Source organism: Amblyomma americanum, chromosome 1 (genome assembly GCF_052857255.1).
Source record: "Amblyomma americanum isolate KBUSLIRL-KWMA chromosome 1, ASM5285725v1, whole genome shotgun sequence".
Lineage (NCBI taxonomy): Eukaryota > Metazoa > Arthropoda > Arachnida > Ixodida > Ixodidae > Amblyomma > Amblyomma americanum.
In genome coordinates this window covers 204,873,512-204,894,967 of record NC_135497.1, presented here as the reverse complement: position 1 = coordinate 204,894,967, position 21,456 = coordinate 204,873,512, and the positions used below count along the sequence as shown (strand labels likewise).

Below are 21,456 nucleotides of genomic sequence, written 5' to 3'. Positions count from 1 at the left end.
CTTTTATGCGCACTGATATGTTTGAATTGTACTACTTTTTTTTTCATTGATTGTCACTGCCATCATTTTCGAATGACATTATTTTTTTACCGTGCAGCACCGAAAAAGACCGAATGACATTCGATGCATCGAATGACATTCTATTGGAATGAAATTAAATTTGCTAGTGTGACATGGGTATAAGTCAGCAAAAGCGTACATGTATGCCACAGAAGCAGATGGTCCAATAAACGCCGCCGATCAGCAGCCACACACAAGGCGCACCGAGTGTCACGTGACAGGCCAGACCAATAGATGCTATTTTAACCTTTTGTGCTTGTTTTTCATTGTAGACATGTGAGCTGATGGGAGGAGAATCGCTATGAAACCATCTTTCAGGTGACACCAGCCTTGCCGCAAGCGGCAGTGCATATCGTGCTTGAAAATCGGCCATTTTCATAGAGATTTTAGCCAGTTTTTTGCTGCCTGCGGTCACAAAAACATTATTAAAGGTCAGTTCTGGACCGTTTTCAGGATATGATAAAAACGCCATATAGATACGAAATCTGATCTTTTCTAAAATCTTTTTTTTTTCTCGACATTTGCATGATTTAATCCCCAAGTCAGCCCCCCGATCATGAAGCCCTACGCTTCTTTTATACAAAAATGCAGTATAACGCCAAGCAATATATGTTGAGTGCACAGATTGCATTGTCTATTGCTTCCCACTGTCTTGAGGCAAGAATTAAGTGGGACAGACTAGATGCTCTATCAAACACCGTTTGCATGAGCGAAACAACGATAAATTCGACCGGTGGTTTTCTGGCTATTCACTGCAAAAAAGTGCCGCGACTGTGTTCCGTCTCTAAGTGCCAAACCATTAGTAAAAAAAGGGTGACCAATTGGCACAAAAAAATCACTGAAGCACAAAACACGGCATGACTAGGGAGTAACTGCATCAGCTCACTGCCTATCTCATTATCAAGAAAAGAGCTCGCACTCTTTAGTATGGCCTTGTAATCTGTCACTTGTTTCGTTACGAATGATGTCATTCTAGTAGCTTGAGGGCACACATGAAACACACGTGGGTTTCACTGAATAGATCACTTGGAAGTAGCACTTGTCCATGTCAAATCTTAGCACTTCCAAAATAGCATTTTAGTACAAAATAGCCCGATCCACCACCTCACTGTTTATCAGCATTACGTTTCATTTCTCAGCATTTTGTTCTGTACTCTACAAAAGCTATACCAAGATCCTCAACACCAGCCAAGCTGTGGAACTTGGATAACCAGGTCTCTTGTGCTATTAAACCAAAATTCCCTCATTACACACCTTTTCTTTGTCAGTGCCAAGTAGCTTGCGGTCATCTCTGTTCTTCAACTTTCCTGGAGCATCGGCGATAGGCAGGCTTGTATGCATCACAAACAGTTTACCTGAACACTCAGCCGCCTGCAAAGGACAACATACAATTTTCTTAAAATTCAAGTTTAACTGGCAGGAATCAGCACACCAGTAGCATGATACCAGAGACAGGCCCCTGAAGATGAGAAGTCAGCACATACAAACAGTTTTATTAAAACGATAAGCATACTAACATTAACTGGCATGAACTCAGCAAAAAAACTACAACTCATGATTGAAATATCACAAAAAGTATACTTCCAAAGAGCTATGTGGCTTCTATAACCACTAATACAGGGCCAACAGAATGTTCAGTAAGCCATAAAGCACTATTACTACAGCTCACTATGCAGCAAGGGAACCCCGAGCAGTAAGCGAACCATACTGCGGCACAAACAGCCATAAAGCTGTGTACCTAACTAGCAGAAAGAAAAAAAATTAAAGAACTATGCAGCCACATGTGCCCCAGACAAAGCCAAATTTGTCAGCTCTTAGCTGTCGCCAACTTTCATGGTATAAGCATGACATTCCTAGCAAACAAAAAATGTGACACCACAGGCCAACTTGTTCAGAGAGAAAAAAAAGGAAAGAGAAAGTAAGAAAAAAGAGGGAAGTGAAGTTTGGTTAAACATGGAGTGCATATCAAGTGCTATGCTCAGCGTGCCCCCGTGCTTCCTCTCTAGCGAGGAGAAAGAAAGCCCCAAAACAAAAGTGGCAGCTCTGATGGGAGACTTCTTGGATACCCTTTAATTACAGCCTGAACAATACGCTGCACCAGCCAACACAGTTGACAAAAAATACAGGACAAAAAACAACAACATTAGACTGCAATATATATAAAGGAAAGCAATGGAAAGAGATGAAATGCAGTTTGAGGCCATGCTGCCAAGACGCCTCTGTGCATTGCTTGTCTGCTGCACACACCACGAGACATTTATCCCCGCGTAGCCTAGTGTACAGGTCTCCCTCCTGACCAGTGTAGCTTGCACTATGAGCAGTGTGCATGGTATGGTCCTAACAAGCTTATAATGACAGAACAGCTGAAGGATAAGATTTGTGATGGCAAAGGATGCATCTTAAAAAAAATTAAGCATATATTTTGCACTTTCCGAAGAGTAAAAAGCAATTCAAATGACAGTTACCTTGAGGGCTTCCAGGCCAGCCTGAATAGCTGAACCAAGGACTGTCTCAGTCTCACGAGTCTCCCCAAACATTACAGGAATCTGTTCCAAAAGGCTGCGGAAGAAAAAAGACCACACAAGTAGTACACCTGCCCCTTAACTCATTAATGATCATAGGTCAGGGGCAGATTTAAAAAAAACAAAGGGGGGAGGGGGCACCCCCCCCCCCCCCCCCCCCCCCCAAGCAATAAAATTTACATAGCAAAACCATGATAAACCCCAAGAAAAATTTTCAGAAAATACATGGTTCAAATAGAACTGGCCCCCCACTACTCGGTTCTCGGATTCCCCGTTCTCGCAGCTCTCAGTCTCCCTACAGGAGTGCGCGCGCTCTTCGCTGCAGTGCCCTATGACACCTGTGCCTGTGCGCTCGTCTGTGCATCATCGTGCTCTGCCCGTGTCTGTGCGTGTCCTGTACGCTCCCTTACCGCCGATAGGGATTTATGTGCGATGCCATGGCGCTCTGCCGCTTTCGACTCCCCTCGCCCACGGGATAACATCTCAACAGCTCACCTCTGCATTGTAGCACTCAGTGCTTAACTACACAGCATGGACGAGGACGCGCTCCACGTCCTAGATGTGCCTACCATCTATGACCGCATAAACAGCCGGCACAGGCGTGCGAACAGCGCAGGCTGTTCACGCATGCTCCGCAAGCTTATCACCGAAGCGAACGCCATCGTCAACTCCCAGGCGGAGGCGAAATGCCTCATCACCGCATTTGAAAACCGACAGCCCCTAACTGCTACGCCCCAGGCCACTACAGATACCACTGCAGATGCCTATGTGTCTAGAGAAGGCACTCCCGCCTTCCACACTCCTGAGCCTCCAGTGCTCAGGCGCTTTGACAGCCTCACGCCGACTCCCGTCTCCACAGCTGTCCGTGCACAACCATTGCACTGCGTCAAAAACACAGGCCCCGCCACCGCAACAGGATGTCTTTCAAATGACGCACAAGAACCCACCATCCCCCCATGCGGAGAATTTCCTCACTCCCAACCCATTCGAGCCCCTTCGGGTGCTCATGCCTCCCTCAGAGGCCGACGCTGATGAGGAGGTCCACGATTTTCTCATCCCCGAGGAGCAGGGACCATCTGCATCCAACGTCAGCTCCACCCAAACTCATATTGAGGCCTCACCACAGCCCTACGAGGGGCCCTTTCAAACCGACACCTCAAAGGTAAAAGACCCAGCACTTCTACCCTCCTCCAATCCACGAGGAGAAAATGATGAGCCCACATTTGTCTACAGGAGTGAAATCTCTTCGCAAGACAGCAGACCTGCTGGCAATGCCACTGCACCCCCCAACCCACAAGTTAATCCATCGCCAGTTCTCACCTCTTTTCCACGGCCCACTGACGCTAATGAGACTGACAATAGCAGCGCAGCCACAAAAGAAAACTCTGAAAGATAGCGTTCAAGACGCTTTCACTCAGCCAGAATACAACAGGCAGTCGACATGGGCTTCTCCGCGTCGCCCCGCCGCTTCTCCTCCGGAGTCTCAAGCCCCGCCTCCAACGGGAGAGGGCGCTCGGCGCAAACCCCCCCCCCCCCCCCCCCCCCCCCCGCCCCCCCCGCACGCGGCCTTCAAAGTTGCAGCAAGAACGGCACCGTCGTCTCGCATTCCGTCCCTTCGAACAAGCTCTTACCCGGCCCGCGTCGTCTGCTACAGAAACGCCCGCTCAAACAGACACCGCACCAATGCAGCCACAACTACTGACGCTCGCATCTGAGCTTCAATTCTCCTCGCGTAACAGCAATGCGCATAGCTCTGGCCTAAAAGACATTGAGACCGTCGTATACAGGCCAGCTGACAGGAAAGCGAACTTCCTCGCATTCTCCCAGGAAGCAATTGCTGCTGAGCTCTCTAAGCACCCTGCTGTAGAGCGCGTTCGCGTCAACCACCGCCGGAATGTTGTAGCAGTAGACGTACACTTGACAGAAAATCTGCAACAATTTCTTGACACTGCATCCATCTGTGGTGTTGCTGTAAAGGGGAAACCAGCCAACACCAACAGCTGCGTTGGAGTCATCTACTCTGCAGACACCAACATTCCTGTCGAGGAATTAGCCGCCAATATTGAAAGCCGAACCCCTGTCCCAGGGTGTAAGCGTAGCGGCAAGAATCTTGTTATCCGCTTCGCCAGCGTGAAACCTCCTGAGGAGGTAGCGCTCTTCAAACTCCGACGCTCTGTGCATGCCTGTCTCCCTCGTCCAGTTCAATGTTATAACTACGGGGCTCTCGGCCACACTACGGCGACCTCTAAGGCACCCACTCGCTGTCTCCGTTGTGGCGCTCCCTATCCCAAACAGCAGTGCACTTCTGAAAGCGCTCGCTGCGCTAACTGTGGGGGCAAGCATCCCACAACAGAGCCTCGTTGCCCACGCTGGCAACAAGAACGCAAAGTGACCATCCTCCTTGCGTCATCCCAGTTACCGCACAACAAATCTCTGTCGCACAGTCAAACAAGACTGCTCCTGCGGACACAACTCAAATGGAGCCCTCTGCCCCAATACAGCAGGGCCTTACGTGTGCTGATGCCCTGCTCAACAGACCAGCAACAAGTGCTGCAACAAAAACAGGAAGCAATCCCGACAGCAAAGACGCTGTAATTGCTGCACTTTCTGCGGCAGTCCGGGCTCTGGCGGAGTTCCTCCCCAACTTGAATGCTCGCCAACTCTGTGATGCCGCTCTGGCTGCACAAAGTGCTCTAAGTAACAGCCAGAATGGCTAGAATTGCTAGCCCCTTACGGCCGCGCATCAGGCAGTGGAATTGCCGTTCCTTGCACCGGCGCCACGCAGAACTAGTTCAGCTCCTTCCGCGCCTTGACTGTGATGTGCTCGCATAGCAGGAAAACCATGTGAGCGCAGAGGAGATGACACTTCCCAACTTCATCGGATATAGCGGCCCCACTTGCTGTGCTTCCGTCCAATGCATTCTAGTTCCATGCACTAATTCTTCTCATCATGCCATCACCCGCCCACGCACCGCTATTTACGTGTGCGACTCTCTCTCTCATGCCATTGTCAATGTCTCTGATCTCACAAACCGTGCCGTCGAATGCTGTGCCATAATAGTACGCATCCGCAACACGGACACGGCCATTGTCAGCGTCTATGTCCGCCCCTGCGTCAAGTGGGACGCATCATTCATCACTCGTCTCGCAGACCGACTGGGCACAGACTCTCTCATTGCGGCGATTTCAATGCGCACCACACTCTTTGGGGATGCAGCAAAATTAACCATCATGGTCGTGGAATATCCATCCAAGTCTAGTCTTCTCGACTTAGCATTCTTAATACTGGATGCCCTACCCATGTCCAACGCATTGGAGAACATAATCCTATTGACCTAACCTTCGCCACTCGAAATTGCTCTTACAAATGGAAGTGTGAACCAGACACCCAAGGCTCCGATCATTACCCTATAGTACTCACACCTACCCACTCCGACCGCCCCACCGCACGGTCATATACTGTTGTGAAGTGGTCCGAATTTCGCGAGCGCTGTGTTGGTGCAAGTCCCAATGGGTCCGACTTCTTTTGCCATGTTTCCAAATGTGCTCAAGCTGCCACAGTAAAGTGTACTGTCCCCATTGGAGAACCAGTCCCGGATATCAAGACACTAAATCTCCGCGCTGCAAGGCGAGTCGCGCAGCGACGAGCAATTTGCACTCGCAAACCGGCCCACTGGACAATCTACAACAGGATAGATGCCGTCTGCCGCCGACACGCAGCTCGGCGCCGCAAACAAAGCTGGGCCAATCTGTGTGCCGCACTCAACGACACGCATCACTCAGATCGAGCCTGGAAAATACCGAGTGCCATGCTTGACCCCAAAGTGCCACGCAACCCTGTTCTCGCTGTGGCAATATCCAGAGGCACCACGACTGCAGTCTTGGCAGAAAATCTTGCTGACCAATTTTCCTTCCAGCACACTGCAGCCTGCTACCTTGCTCCAGCAGTTTCTCTCTCCCTCCCCAGCCACCTTCAGGCTGACATTACTGAACTCTGCAGAACAGAAATAACTGCACACGAGCTTTCCTATGCTCTAGAGTGAAGATGCGGTAGGCGCAGCGCACTGGGAGCAGAGGACGTGACGTACAAAATGCTCCTAAACCTCGATGACGAAACAACGTCAACACCTACTTGCCTCCTTCAATCATAAATGAATCACAGGTCTCGTCCCTGAGTAGTGGAGATCAGCTGTTATCGTGCCCATACTGAAGTGCGGAAAACCTCAGAAAGCTGTTACATCTTATCGCCCTGTATCTCTTACATCGGCTGCAGGCAAAACTCCTGAAGCTGTTGCTCTCAGACGTTTAGAGTGGATAGCCTCTGCCTGTCAGGCTCTTCCTCCAGAGCAAAGTGGTTTCAAAAGGAACCGCTGCACAGCTGACAGCATTGCCCAAATCATAGCAACACTCGAAGATACCACAGCAAATCCTGCTGGATGTACGCAGCGTTTTGACCTCCTTCCAAATCCTGTCATCCCCCACTCACTCCGCTATCTGGGCATTTGCAACAGGCTCTTTCGTTATATTGAAGCATTTCTCACAGCCCGGACTTCTCAAGTTCGCGTGGCTGCTACACTCAGCACTCGCAGGCCTGTCCACACGGGAGTCCCACAGGGCAGCGTCCTAAGCCCCTTTCTTTTTAATCTGGCGCTAGCTTGACTTCCCGCAAACCTGCCAGCTTCATGCTATCCCATCCATTCAGCTATTTATGCGGATGACATTGCTCTTATAATTTCCGGTCTCTCCAAAGAAGGACCAAAAATACTAGCATCATTTCAGGCTGCTCTTGACGCAACAACTGCCTATCTCAACGACATAGGGCTCTCCATCACTTCTGAAAAGACAGTGGCTATGGTTTTTCATCCCAGGCTGTGTCATACGAAAAACACGCCCACTCTGCAGCTCCAAGGTGCACCACTTCCCTGGAAGACAAGCGGGAAATACCTTGGCATCACCATAGATTACAGGCTCAACTGGAACACTGCAGTGAGAACACTACACGCAGAGAACAAGCGAGTTGCGTCATATGCCGCACGACTCCTAGCCCGAGGCGAGGGAACTACGCCCTCTCTACCACGACGTTTGTATGAGAGGATCGCCTCAGCCCGCGTCCTATACGCCCTCCCATTAATCAAGCTTCGCCCTGGACACTGGAGACACACTGACGCTGATCACCGCCAGGCAATCAGACGATTTGCGGGCCTCCCCAGTGACTCTCAAGTCGGCCCTACTTACGCTGAACTCTGAGCATGGCCAGTTTCTCTTCGAGCGGAGCGCACAGCCCTTCATCATGTAGAGCGTCTCCATAGGGCCCCGGACGCCCGGGCGCTACTTGACCGACTACAATCGTCAACCCATTCTCGCATGGGGGAAGCCGTCCGTCAATTTGATGAGCTAATGACCTCACCACACAACCCCGCGCCACCACTGCCACCCCCACATCGCAACCCACCGCTTTGCATCATCACTAGTCTAACCGGAGTGCAATCAAAGCGAAAGACACCCCATTGCGCTATTCTTTAGGAGACCGCGCAACGTGTAGACTCAGACTTTTCTGATCGCACCCTGCTATACACCAACGGTTCAGTGGCGAAAGACGGGTAATCGGCTACTGCTGCCTGAGTGGTTCCCACCCTCAGCTTGCAGCGACAGTGTAGACTTCGCTTTTTCTCCTCCTCCACCACCACTGAGTTGGCAGGGCTTCATCTGGCTGTAGACATTCTTCTCGAACAGCCTCACCTCTCCCGAGTGGCTGTTCTCTGTGACTCTCGCACAGCCATTGCCCAACTCTGCTCCCTCGATCGTGTTTCTGTTTGTGCCCAATTACTTCATGTGAAGTTTTGTGCAGTGCGCGATCGAGGATGTGACATTGTTATCCAGTGGGTCCCATCCCACATCGGCCTCCCTGGAAATGAAGCTGCGGACAAACTAGCCAAGGAGTCTCACAACAACAGTGCTGTGCTCTTCAGTGACTCAGTGTCCAGCTACGACGTAGCCCGACACATCATTCGGCACAAACCCACTAAGCGTCATCCAGACCCTCGTGTGGCGTGTGGCAAGCCGTCCCGCATCATCACTTTCGGCGACTTTGGCCCTAAGGCACGCTCAGTTCTCCTCCGAATTCGCATAGGATGTGCATGGATGGCAGAACGACGCCAACGCATCCGAGGTGAGGGCGATGCCCTGTGTCGTGAGTGTGGTGATGTGGAAACCGTCGAACATTTACTTTGTGTGTGCCCCGCGTTTTCACTCCATGTGCCACGCTCATCGGTGCATACCGCGAACTTGGCCTCCCCTCTGACACTGTGGGAGACCTAACTTTTCCAAACTCTACAGCTAGCAACTCCCGCAGTGCGCTCCGCTCTCTTGTCCGCTTCATACGTGAAGCAGGCTTCTACAATCGTATCTAACAACATTGAAACTGACATGCCTCACTCTCACGTGTGTGTGCACCGCAATTACAGCTTTTGGCCCGCCCTCACTAGACACCGTGCTCACTAGACCCCGTGGCATCGCCGCCCCATGCGCCTGGCCTCTTTGTGCCCGTGACTTCTCTTGTGCCCCTCTGTGTGGACCGCATTCAGTGGATGGAGCTTGGCCCTACATTCCCAAATTTGTGCAATGTTCCAGTGCGCCCCCCTTTCTGGGAGCCCCCCCTCGTCTCCTGCGAGCGCTTTCGTGCTCTCCCCCTCCCCTACCCCCTTTCCCCTCTCCTGACCAGACCTGCTTCCCCTCTCCTAATATTTTCACTCCTCTTCCCAGCGCAGCCCAGTTGCGATGACCCCTCGCAAGAAAGGAGGCAGTTACTGGGCTGCGCATTCCTCCTCTTCCTACCACTCTGCCCCTCACCAAACCCACCGCAAGAATCACACACTCCCCCCCCCCCCCCCCCCCCTACCCCCAACCGCCCGCTCCAAGAATGACCTATTAATCCGCCCCTGCCACAGGTAGAGCATTTTTCCTGTGCCAGAACACATTTTCTAAAAGCGTGTGTTCATGAAACAAAGAAAACACGAGAAACAACAATTACATCAATGTAAGGTATAATGAAAAGAAGGTTGGCGGCAGAATACAATCATTCATCACTCCGAGGGAAGAAAACTAATGCAGGGAGAGAATGAAATTGGTTTACTCATACCTTATTGTTTTTATAAGGTTTGCAAGCATGAGTTGATACTAAACTTCTTTTAGTGCTTATCCAGTCTCATGCAATAACAGGCCATTAACGGCTACATCTGAGCATGAACCTTCCCAATTTTTTGGAGCTTTCTGTATTCAGTGCAATACACCAGCAAGAAAAAAAGTAAAGCTTTAGTAACTGTCTCCTCACTAAGGTGTTCTACAGTGAGATTCAATGTTAGGATCTGCTAACAGATTTGCTACTTAAATGTGAAAGCTCAAGATTATGTTTCCATATTTTTTTATATTCCAGCTACAGTCCCATAACTTATCCTTGAGAATCAGCAGCTTTTTATGAAACTTGGACCGTGTCAAGCACTGTTTGCTGCTACTCCCATACCTGCCGACTTTAATTAATTAACATGGTTTAGGAGAAACACACTGCGACAGTTTTTTTTTTTTTTAAATTGGCATAAATGATTGAAAGCTTGGTTTTTTCTTTGGAAGAAACAGGACAAGATGGAACTTGACATTACCGCCCGTTTACAACACAAAAGTTGAAGTGAACTGAAAGCTTTTAAAACTGATGGCCACCAGTGAGTGAGGACAGCTTACCTATCAATGAGGCCAGAAGCCTCCTGAACAGAGACGAGACAACCATCCAACAAAGGCACAAACATGTCATGCACGTCTGGTACCACCAGCATCTGTGGCTGAGCCAGGCTGGCCTGCAAAAAAGCAAAAGATACTCAGACCCCTGCATGTGTTTTTCCCCCAAGTTCTACAATACAAAACTTTTATACCAAATACCCGCTCCATTTTGCCTCCATAAAAACAGCCCCAGCCAGGACCTGTGCTCTTCTCTACACAACAGTACTGGTTAATCAGCACAGTGTACAGGTATACACGACACTACATACACTAGTCTGCTTTGATATAAGAAAACCTGAAAAATAAAAAAAAACTGCAAATTAATGTCTTGAATTTGCAGTACAATAAGCAGGAGTGCCAAATTTCCGCTGCCAAATGCAGGTAGGCAGCTCATCTAATTATGGTGTTGCAAGCCCAGGTGGCATTGCAATAGTACATTCCCAGATAGCACTGTCTAAAGTGAAAAAGCAATATGGAGTAGCAATTAAGTGCAGCACTTCTCCCTCTCTATAAACTGACTGATCCTGCAATTGCTTCCATACTCCTCACAATATTCACAGATTAGTTCAATAAAATAATGTTTTCAATCCAGAGTAATATTTGGTCCTCAATCAACGACTGAAGACAGTGAATGCACTAAAATTTATTACAATGAGAATTTTTTGCACATTGTCTAGCTTCTGGAAGGTTACTATGAGTCAAAGCTAAATTTCCTGTTTAAAAGTTAAAAATCCATGACATGTACTTTTGGTGAAATTCAAATACAAACAGCACAGTAATAAACTAGTAGTTCCTTGTTTTCACCCAAAGCAAGGCCAATGGCTATGGACAAAGGCTATGGACTCTTTCATGAGGATACCATTGAATTGGCAGCGATGACAGCTGTCCTCCAAACTCTTCCAAAATGCTGAACTCATACAAACGTGTGCAATGAAGTAATGCTGAAAGCATTTGCAACAAAATCCTGAGACAAAAATGTGAAACAGGACTCAACTCCACTGGCCTTGCTACGGGTACAGAACATATTGCACTTGTGTAGAGCACTGCTTTGGGACACTGTCCTACAAACGAAGTGACACCTTGCTGCAGCTGCTTGGTTTTGGAGTCACTGTTGACATGAAATAGAGCTGCATATGCCCACAAGCTAGGTGGGCATGGGCATGTTGCTTGAAAACCATCAGCTACTGTCTAATTCACCTTTTTAGTCTTTGCTGCACACCGTCTGAGTGCTCCCTCCAGACAATTTAGACACCAGCTGCACCCAACATGCCTGTCATCAAAAGTTACTACCATACATGATGTGACAAAGTTTTATCGTTCAAGGCTGGCTTCTCTGCACAGCAAAAACCCCTTTACCATAACAATGCGAGTGCAATGGTGGTGAGCAGTTGTGGCAGCAAACACATGTGAAACATGTCTGCCAGCGCTACACCGAATTTCATCTTCAACAATGTACTGCACTGCCGTGGTGAAGAAAGCTTACCCACAGAGGTTTCATGAAAAATTTTTGCAACCGTGAATGACTTCACAAATCCCATTTTAATACAGTATTACCATAGCATGATTCTGCTTCACCAACTCTGCCACATTTGGACAGCTCTACTCCAAATTTTGTTTGTATGTCATTCAATAGATGTGACCACCTATTGCTTTACTTTCTTGCTTTGCCTTTCTTATTAGCCATTATTTCTTGGGCAAATAAGAAACAATGTAACGGGACAAAGTCAGAGAGCTATACCCTGTTCAAGCTCTCTCATGTCAGTCATGACAGCACTAAATAGAATCACTTAAATGGCTATGTGGCCGAGACTATTCCATTTCAGTCCCAGCAGCCTGAAAGAGGTAGCTTGGGAACACACATCCACAAAAAAAAAGAAAGAAAGACGCACTCCTCATATTCCAATTTGTTTGGTCCCAACAGAAAGCACTTATTGTTCTCTGCATGTAAAATGGAGGCGGCGGGGGGGGGGGGGGGGGGGGGGGGGGGCTGTAAGCACAGTGGTTTATTTTTTGAAGGTTCACATTATGTACGGCACACCACCATATAATAGCATTTATATGTGGCAAACCACTGAAATGGCAAACAGCGGAAGGCATTAGGATGGAAACAAAACCACCATAACATATGCCAGTAGGCAGGACATACCTTGAGATTGTAGAAGTGTACAACACTGCTGTAGGTGATAAAACCTACACGCACTTTAGATTCAGACTCTCCTTCAGACCTGCACAAAGAAATCAAAATAAATATAGCACTTTAATTCAAGAAGGAACAATGGCAATTGCAAAATAATTGCAATTTTGACCTCATTTCCTTTCCACGGAAGTCACTAGGCAGACTGCAATCACAAGCAGTCTTACCTGGGCAATTCATGGAGGATAGACTGAATGTGGCTGCAGAAGATATGCACCAGACCATTTCGGATACTGTTGTACGACACATCTAGCAGGAACAAGAAGGCTGGAGGCTGAGGAAACGTGGAGTTCTGGAAAAAAGAAAATCAGAATAAAAGTAAGCACAAGTTCACTCACCTTGCCACATGATAGTACCAGGGCAGTGAATGTAAGTGAAGGGAGCTTTAACCTATGAAACAGTCATACACCCCTCAGCACTCACCGATTTATAGCAAGCAAGCCTGCCCATTGCTACATTTCTCATAAATAAGATAAATATTGCAAACTTTCTTTATGTATCCACCTATATGTCTCTAATATGTGGTGAAGGGTTCCAAAGGGCCTTTAATGTATGTGGCGCTATGCCATGCAGCTGCTATATGCCACTTGTGTGGGACAAATTCAAGGAATGATAAAGCCATCCCGCATCACAAGTTTCTGCTTGACTACAGTGTTGCACAGAATGGGTAAGAAACATTCCTCGAGGAAAACCTGGTGGAAAAAGAAGGGAGAAGGGGTGGGGGGGTAAGTTTTTGAGATAATTCCCTACGTTTTACTAAAGAGTGGTAATAGCAAACCCCAAGGATCAATATTGTGCTTCCATCTTCAGTTCTTGCCATTTCCAAACAACATGCTGTACTTGCAAAGCAAAAATGAGCAGATAAAAACGAAACTGCCTTGAACCTATCGCATTGATGATGACATGGTAGAAACCAGCCGACGCTGAATGTGGAGACTGAGGAGAAAGCCCAAAACTTTTTCCCGTGCTTCACCCTGTGCCCTGAAGTACAACACTGAGGAACTTTGAAAAGTATTTATAAAATGCTGCGAACAGTGTTGGGAAATTAGGCAGGCAACAGTAATTTGACAGTGGGGTGAATGGCAGGGTTTGTAAATACAGCTTTCTATTTCTCTTGTACTTCATGACCTTGTAAAAAAAAAAAAAAAACTCGGCTGAATCAGCTCTTTTACGTTGCTTTTTAGGAGCAATTGTTACATACGTGCTCAGCAGTATGAAATGACTTCGTGCAGCAAAGCAAAAAGTTATGTAAAGTCCACTATCTGATGAAGGCTTAGTTATAATGCTGGACTGTCGCATACGTTCTGCAAGAGTTACGAAGTGTCCAAATAAGTACCTGATGCTAAGAATCACTTGTAAAACATTCCCATAAGTGTAGATGATGGCACTGAGTTAAATGAGTGATGTACACCGCAGGAGTCCCTAGGCAAGGATTGTTTCATCCCATTGAACAACATCACTCCATATGCAGTTAAAACTGGATGTAACGAACGTCCATGTAGTGAATTCCTCGATATTACGAAGCTTCTCAAGTCCTCACTGCCGCCACCACAGAAGCATATGTATGTTTGTGAACTCCATGTAACGAAGGTGTTGTTGGCAGCTGACCTTGATATAACGAACTTGATACGCCGACTAGCTGTTAGCTAGTACTACTTTAATTGAAATTTGGCTGAACCCCATGAAAGTTTCATAACGAAAAAACACGAACCACTATGAGAGGATGTCTACAATCACAACGAGCAAATGCAGTTGACAAAAAGGACGTGTTACACCTAGATCAGTGCCTCTCCATGTAAAACGCAGCAGTCTCTGAAGCTTTCACTTCTGCAGTATCACACGAAATGACACCACCAACAGTTCATGTTCAAAAGCAGCACCAGTGCAGGCCCACTGCAGCCACTCTGTGTACGGTGGAGAGCGCTGGTGATGTTTGCTGAAAACAAGAGACTGTTTCCTAGGACAACGATGGCTGAGCAGACAAGAGAGGAGACGCGTAGAAAGAGGCCCATGTATGTGACTCCCCCTCCCCCTCTCCACAACCCATGCCTAGTGGTGTCATGCGAGCAGAGGCGGTGATGGTAGTGACTGCTGCGATAGTTGCATTGCATGTATTTAGTCACATTATAACGCAACTGCAAAATGTTTCTCCATGTTTACAACTCTGAATGACAGGGATGCACTGTGTGTTTGCTGGGCAATTTCATCCACATTTACTTTTCATTATTTTCCTGTTCAGCGTTGTCCCTTTGAGTCTTCCAGCGAAAACTGCAAGTAACGAAAACCTGCATGTAACAAACAGCTTTGGTTGTTTCATACACTGGTACATGAAGCATGGCTATTGGATGAAGCATTCATTTTAACTTTGAAGCCTGTGTGATGCAAATTACTTTCATACTGGCCTTTTCTTCATTCTTTCTTCAGAGATCACCTCGCAGTGCCCGAAGCCGTTAGAGCAGGGGGGTTACAGCACAGGAAAAAAAATACAACTTCACTGATACAGCAAACAGCGTTTCAGTCAGCTGGTTCCATTTTCCAATTTATCTCACAAAGACGGAATTTGCGTAAGTGCCAGTCCTGGCGCGATACTCACGAATTTTGAGGCTATGATCGGTGTGCCTGGAACCACAGCGAGGTTGTTTAAGATTATATGTCTCTGTTAATACCAGTTTTTCTATGAAATAGAGTTTGAACCTTAATTTTCATCAGTTGGAGGCAAGCAGCTCCCATTTTAGCTCGCCTTTCGTGGCACTTACGCTGCCCATCCTTCTGCAGCGTCCCAAGACTAATGGCTGCGGGGCTGTGGAGTTTTTAAGGTGCTCAATAAGAGTCTTGCTCGAAGGGCTCCAGACAGCTCAACCACATTCCAAATGGGTCTTACGCAGCTCAGATAGCCAGTATTTTTTAAATTTTTATGCAAAAATTTCAAATTCTGCCGATGAAACTTAGTGCCCTACTGGCCCTGGTAACCACATCATCAACATGAACATTTCAGGAGCGGTCAAACGATGGCATTACACCTAAATACATAGTGTATTTACACGATTGTAAGTCGGCCGATTTTTCAAAATTTTGAAAATCCGAAGTGGGGGGGGGGGGGGGGGTCTACTTACAATCGAAACAAAAACATGGCACTATAAGTAAAGGCGAGACAAACGAGATATCAGGCATGCTATAGCGTGGCTGCATTTTTGCTGCGCGGCTCAGTCACATTGCTCTTGGTGCTGGCCTTGAGCAGCTGCTATGTCAATGCACAGAACTGACATCCCCTCCTCGTGCACCCGGGCGGCGGCTGATAGCGGTTATTGATAAGCAGCAAACTGGCCTCCCACATTCCCCACACGTGGCTGTTGATTGCGGTTGCTGATAAGCGGCGGCGGCCCGATAACACAATCGCGTTCTACGAGAAGCTCAAGCGTCCAACAAGTTTTTTTTTTACTTTCAAATGCGTGCTCGGCGCTCAAGGTTTATGGTTTATGGGGGTTTAACGTCCAAAAGCAACTCGGGCTATGAGGGACGCCGTAGTGAAGGGCTCCGGACATTTCGATCACCTGGGGTTCTTTAATGTGCACTGACATCGCACAGTACGCGGACCTCTAGAATTTCGCCTCCATCAAAATTCAACCACCGCGGCCCGGATCGAACCAGAGTCTTTTGGGTCACCAGCCGAGCACCATAACCACTGAGCCAAGGGTGCGTTGATAGCTGACGGAAGTGGCCGCTGTTCCAATCGAGTCGGCATCCCCACTCGGAACGGCCGCGGTGCCGGGGAGTGTTGCTAGCCGTCGGAAGAGCCGACGCCATACATGCGTAGTTTCTCTTTGGCTCTGACGCATTTGACTACTGCAAGCCGCGTTTCACAAGTTTTTAATCTAGTGCTTCGTCAGTCGTCATTTGTGCTCCAGGTGCGGCAAGCGACTGGTGCTCATTCACGGCTACATACAAGATGGCTGCCATTTTTTACGCCAAAGAAACGAACAGCCGTGCGCCGGGCCGCAAGTTCGACGTTTGCAACAGGTGATACAGGTGTGGCAGCTGCAGCGAGGTAAGATTTTTGGTTGTTCCACGAGATGTCGTGATGTGGCTGTTTGCGAAGTGTGGGATTTCGCTCGGTGATGACCTTAGAACGACGTACTGTGGGACTGCAGCAGCGATCACGACGGCAGCGCGTGAGGACGATGGCGGAAGTGTGGACGAGTTGTCCAGTGACTAATACGTTTCCGTTTTGGAATGTGCCCCCGGGCACAACCGCGCGCGGCAGCCGATAGCGGCTGGCGATAAGCGGCGGCCGCTGGATAATGGTATAACGTTCAAATATTCAAGGCCAAGCTTAACAACCTCGAAGTTATTTTTTTTTTCGGAAATGTGATTTGGGGGGGTCGACTTACACCCTAGTCGACTTACAATCGTGTAAATATGGTACTTATATGTAGCTAATTTGCGTACTGGACCATCATTATTAACATCATACTGAAAGTCACTCATTTTTTCTTTTTGGTAAAACAAACATGAACACACTTTTTAACATTTAAATTCATCTTCCAAGTGGAAGACCAGAACTGAATTAATGTTACGTCCGCTCATAAGCACAAAACATCATAGTCACTGACAATTCACTAGTACACAGTGCAGCCGTCTGCAGATAACCACAAAGAAGGCAAAATTCCCTGAAAAATATCATTTAAATATACAGCTGAACCCAGATATATCAAACTTGAAGGGGGTTGAAAAATAGTTTGATATATCAATAATTTGATATATAAAAAAAATGACAATAGGGAAGCGTACCTGTTAACTAGAAGCAAGAATACATTGCACCCATGCTAGTGGCTCGCTTCTTGAAGCGACGTGCTGTTCGCCGGCATGCTTGCAGTGCAGCAGTCACTAGTTGTTGGAAACATCGAAGCTGCTGTGCACGATGCTTTGAAGCTAGCGACATCCTCCATAAGATTTATCTCAAGACACAAACACTCGCCAAGGTGAATTAAGAAGAAAAACTTGAAAACACACGCGTTTCGGCACCGCTACGGGCGCCTTGTTCACAATGAGACAGAAACAGATGGGCCGTTGCTTATGAAGGAAAAACGTGGCGTACAGAGCACATGTACATTTTGGGTAAATTGCCCCTCGTCCTGTTTATTGCTTCGCTTGTCATTTGAATGCACGTGGAATGGCAGTTCATAAGCAACGGCCCATCAGTTTGTGTCTCGTTGTGAACAAGACACCTGCAGCAGTGCCGACACGTCGGTGTGTTTTCGTTTCTCTTCATAATTCACCTTGGTGAGTTTGTTTCTTGAGATGCAGAATTTTCCTTGCCAAACAGGTTTCCGTCGAACCCTGAGTTATCTTATAAGGTGTCTACTCCTGTTACCAGTACACTAAGAATAGAATAATCGCTCATTAAAATTAAGGTAAAGTTGGTTTCTGCAATGCCTTCGGCAGCGAAGCGAGCAAGGCACCCAGGCGATAGCTGCCATCAGACTTTGGTCAGTTACGTTGGCATCACTGCACGACAGCGATGTGGTGTGGAAAATGAGTACAAGAGACGGAAGGCCACCCAGCATCCACAAGCACACCGCACATTGACCTCGTGATGCGGTTTCACAGCGCTAGCGCTACCAGGAGGTGGCAAAGGCAGTGCAGCCTACTGGTCTCTCTGACTGAAGAGCGCTGTTAGGAGAAGCTCTACTTGCAGGTCGTGGCGGGCCATTCAGTATACCGAATGGCTTGTGAAATTGGAGTGCGATATACTGAGTGACTTTCTTATATTTTTACATAGGACTTTCAAGGGGATAACCTGTGTGTTCGATATGGCAAATAATTCGAAGTGTCCGGGCTTGACTAAACAAAGAAAGAGTGGCCCCAGAACCGATTCTTACCGGACGTCTGACGTAACATCAATGTAGCCTGCACTTTTCCCATTTTAAGACGGTCTCATTGCTCCGAGAGGTAATTTTCTACATGTGAGTGAATATTTATTGCTCAAATTTAATTAACAAGCGGCGAGTGCGATACCATACCAAAGGCTTTATGAAAGTCTAAAAAAACAGTCTATAAACACAGTCTATAAACACAGTCTATTTGGCCACCCTCACTGATGCCTGAAGCTAAGTCATGATAAAATTCAACGAGTTGGGTGGTGCATGACAGCCCCTTGCGAAACCCAAGCTGCTGTGTAATTAATAATTTGTTCCCAGTTAAATGGTTCGTTAGCCCTCTGTATAAGGTGTGCTCAAGGATTTTACATAATATTGATGGCTAATGATATAGGTCTGCAATTGCTGGCATCTTTTCTGGGCTTTAAGGCAAAAGCAACATTACCAATCAAGCTTAAAACTACATGTGGCTTTATCCTTTTATCAGTAATCTCAAGTTTTGTAAACCACAGCTCATTACATCCTAAGAATAGCAAGCACCGCCAGTCATATATGCAGCTGCAGCTCCAAATGTACAACAATTTCTTGCTTGCAGCTTATCCCTAGCTATCCAAGACAAGTAGCGTTGTAGAGTTGGAGATAGAAACTAGGTACCTCACGCTGCTGAAGAACAATGCAGTAGGCCACACCTCATGTGCATCTATTGAGCAACCATGCCACTGCACTCTTGGGTAAACTGGGAATGCAATTATGAGCAAGCTTAACATATCGATGCTGACGCCTGTGGTGCGCAAGCGTAGAATGCAGAATCCCCGAATGGCACTGCACTTTACTATCAAACTGACTGGTACACAGCTCCGAAGCCAGTACTCACAAAAAAAAAACCACACACTATTTGCAGGCAAGTTCATTAACATAACAGCCTGCCTGTGTTATAAATACCTTGCAGTACTCCTTGGTGGCAACAATTTCGTAAGAGCCAAGGCAAAGCTCAGGTCGCTGGAACTTGTCTGACCGCTGCCCCAAGTGGTCCAAGTGGGCGAAGTAAGAAGGAGGCACTGCATGCAACCAAAAATAAGCTCGGTATGTTTGCAACATCAGAAGCACAACATGAAATATCAGAAACTGCAACAACCAGGAATAGTTCCCTTCTGGATGGACCAGGTGCACTATCTTTGACAACTCTGTACCAAGAGCCAGCTGGTCACATAGCACCAATCTGTATGTCGGTAAACAGTGTTCTCTGTGCTGCAGCTACCTCTCGAGTTTTCTGCCCATTTCTCAAACCATTCTTTATGGCCCTATGTCAGGCACCCTGGCTACCTTCCCATGGCTAGAGAGATGCAGGGATCCACTCAGAGTCATGTACACAACGAGGTTCTGACGTCATCTCATGGATGCTTCCCTGTGCGAAAAACAATCACGGCATACAGCACAAGTGCTCAAGAAAAGCCTGATCTGCAGGGGCGCGCTACATAGCCAGTTGTTCACATTATTTAATGTGCACGCAGCCAGTAGCATGCAATAGACATAAATCTCTTCCATGATTTGCATGAGGTTTTCAAAGGAACGTTTCCAATGTTTGAACTATGCAACATTTTGAAAAATCTTCTTTCAGGTTCGGAATTCGCAGATTAAACCGTGCATTAATTGCACAAGTGCCTTTTTTTATTTCACTATGTCAGGCTTGAGAAGCACAGTAATAATTTCCAAAGAGTAATTCAGTGCTTTACAAGTGAATAGTGATTTTATAAGAAACTGACTAAGGCGATTAGTGTGTGTGTGCGTATGCATGCATGTGTTGGAGGCATTTAAGTCGTGACTAACACAATGGCAAAAGGGCTAAAACTTTTTCAGCTTTGCATGTCTATGTCAGCCTTTAAGATGCTGCTGCTGCTGTGTAAGGCAACTACTGTTGAAGCGCAACTGACCCAAAATTCTACTTACAAGTTACCATTCCATCTTCATGCCTCAACATGACCAAGTTGCACTTCATTACATAAATCTCATTATATCTATCTTGCACAGGAGTTTTTCAGAACCAATCTACAATTGCAATAGTTTTTACACTTCCAATGTATTGCTTTCAAAATTCAATGCTATGAGCAACTTCAGTTTCAATTGAACTGCATGCACACAAAAAAAAAAAAAAAATCAGAGAACATAAAATAGGGGTACCCATGTACAGGTCCATGGGACTTCAGAGAAATGGCAATAGGTGCTCAAAGCGACCATCAGTGGTAGCCTCACCCTCAGTAGTAGCCTTGCAGAAGACGCATTGGAAACGGCGCCCACCGTCTATAAACTGCATCAGCGGACACATGTAGGCCTTGCACCGATTGCACCGCACAGGGCCGTCTTCCCCGAAGTCACTCAGGGGCAGGGCGCTCTGCACACAAGACATCGCCAAAGGGCTGCTGTGCTGAGGCAGGGCCCCTCTTTGCTAGCCTAGGCTACAAAACCAGCATGCAACACATAGTTTTACTCTTGCATGCAGGCCACAGTGTCCCTGTAACCACAGTCCTCCAAACCAGCCGACAATGAACTTCCATGCAACAAGGACAAGATGAGACAACGGCAGTAAAACTGCACCTTCAGAGGGAACAGACTGCCTATGATACAGAACTAAATAAAGCACTGCATAATTATTGTAATCTATTAAGACTGAGGATTTTGTAAAGATTTATTGCAAATCACACATTAAAAAATATAGTTGCCGACTGATTTTTCGGGCTCGATGGAACCTGGGAAATGGTCCGAATAATCGAACAGTCCGAAAAATCCGGACAAATTAGCTGTCCGATTTTCAATGAGATTGCACGTTCTTGTAGGCCACCTCAATGGCAATGAAGAGCATGCCATTATATGTAGTGCCATTATCTCGAGTGGCAAAGATGAACAAGTAGCCAAGCCTATCCTATGTCCAAAGAAGCATCTTTCGCGGCGGCAAAGAACTGGTTGACTGCAACAGAGATGATCGCGTCTACATTAGACCTAAAAAAAAAGAAAAAAGAAATTCAATCGAAAAACAATC

General features: G+C 47.1%; 1 protein-coding gene across 6 annotated transcripts in view; it reads right to left on the bottom strand.

Annotated features, from left to right (window-relative positions):
• Sec24CD (COPII coat complex component secretory 24CD) overlaps positions 1-21,456 on the bottom strand; it is a 66,009-nt gene that overhangs the window by 25,938 nt on the left and 18,615 nt on the right. For all 6 annotated transcript variants that reach the window (XM_077648330.1, XM_077648324.1, XM_077648327.1 and 3 more), the window contains 7 exons: positions 20,673-20,811; positions 19,365-19,480; positions 12,714-12,838; positions 12,499-12,577; positions 10,317-10,429; positions 2,526-2,619; positions 1,315-1,431 (listed from right to left, as the gene is read on the bottom strand). In XM_077648330.1, the coding sequence (XP_077504456.1) occupies positions 1,315-1,431; positions 2,526-2,619; positions 10,317-10,429; positions 12,499-12,577; positions 12,714-12,838; positions 19,365-19,480; positions 20,673-20,811 (783 nt within the window). The remainder of the gene's footprint in view (positions 1-1,314; positions 1,432-2,525; positions 2,620-10,316; positions 10,430-12,498; positions 12,578-12,713; positions 12,839-19,364; positions 19,481-20,672; positions 20,812-21,456) is intronic.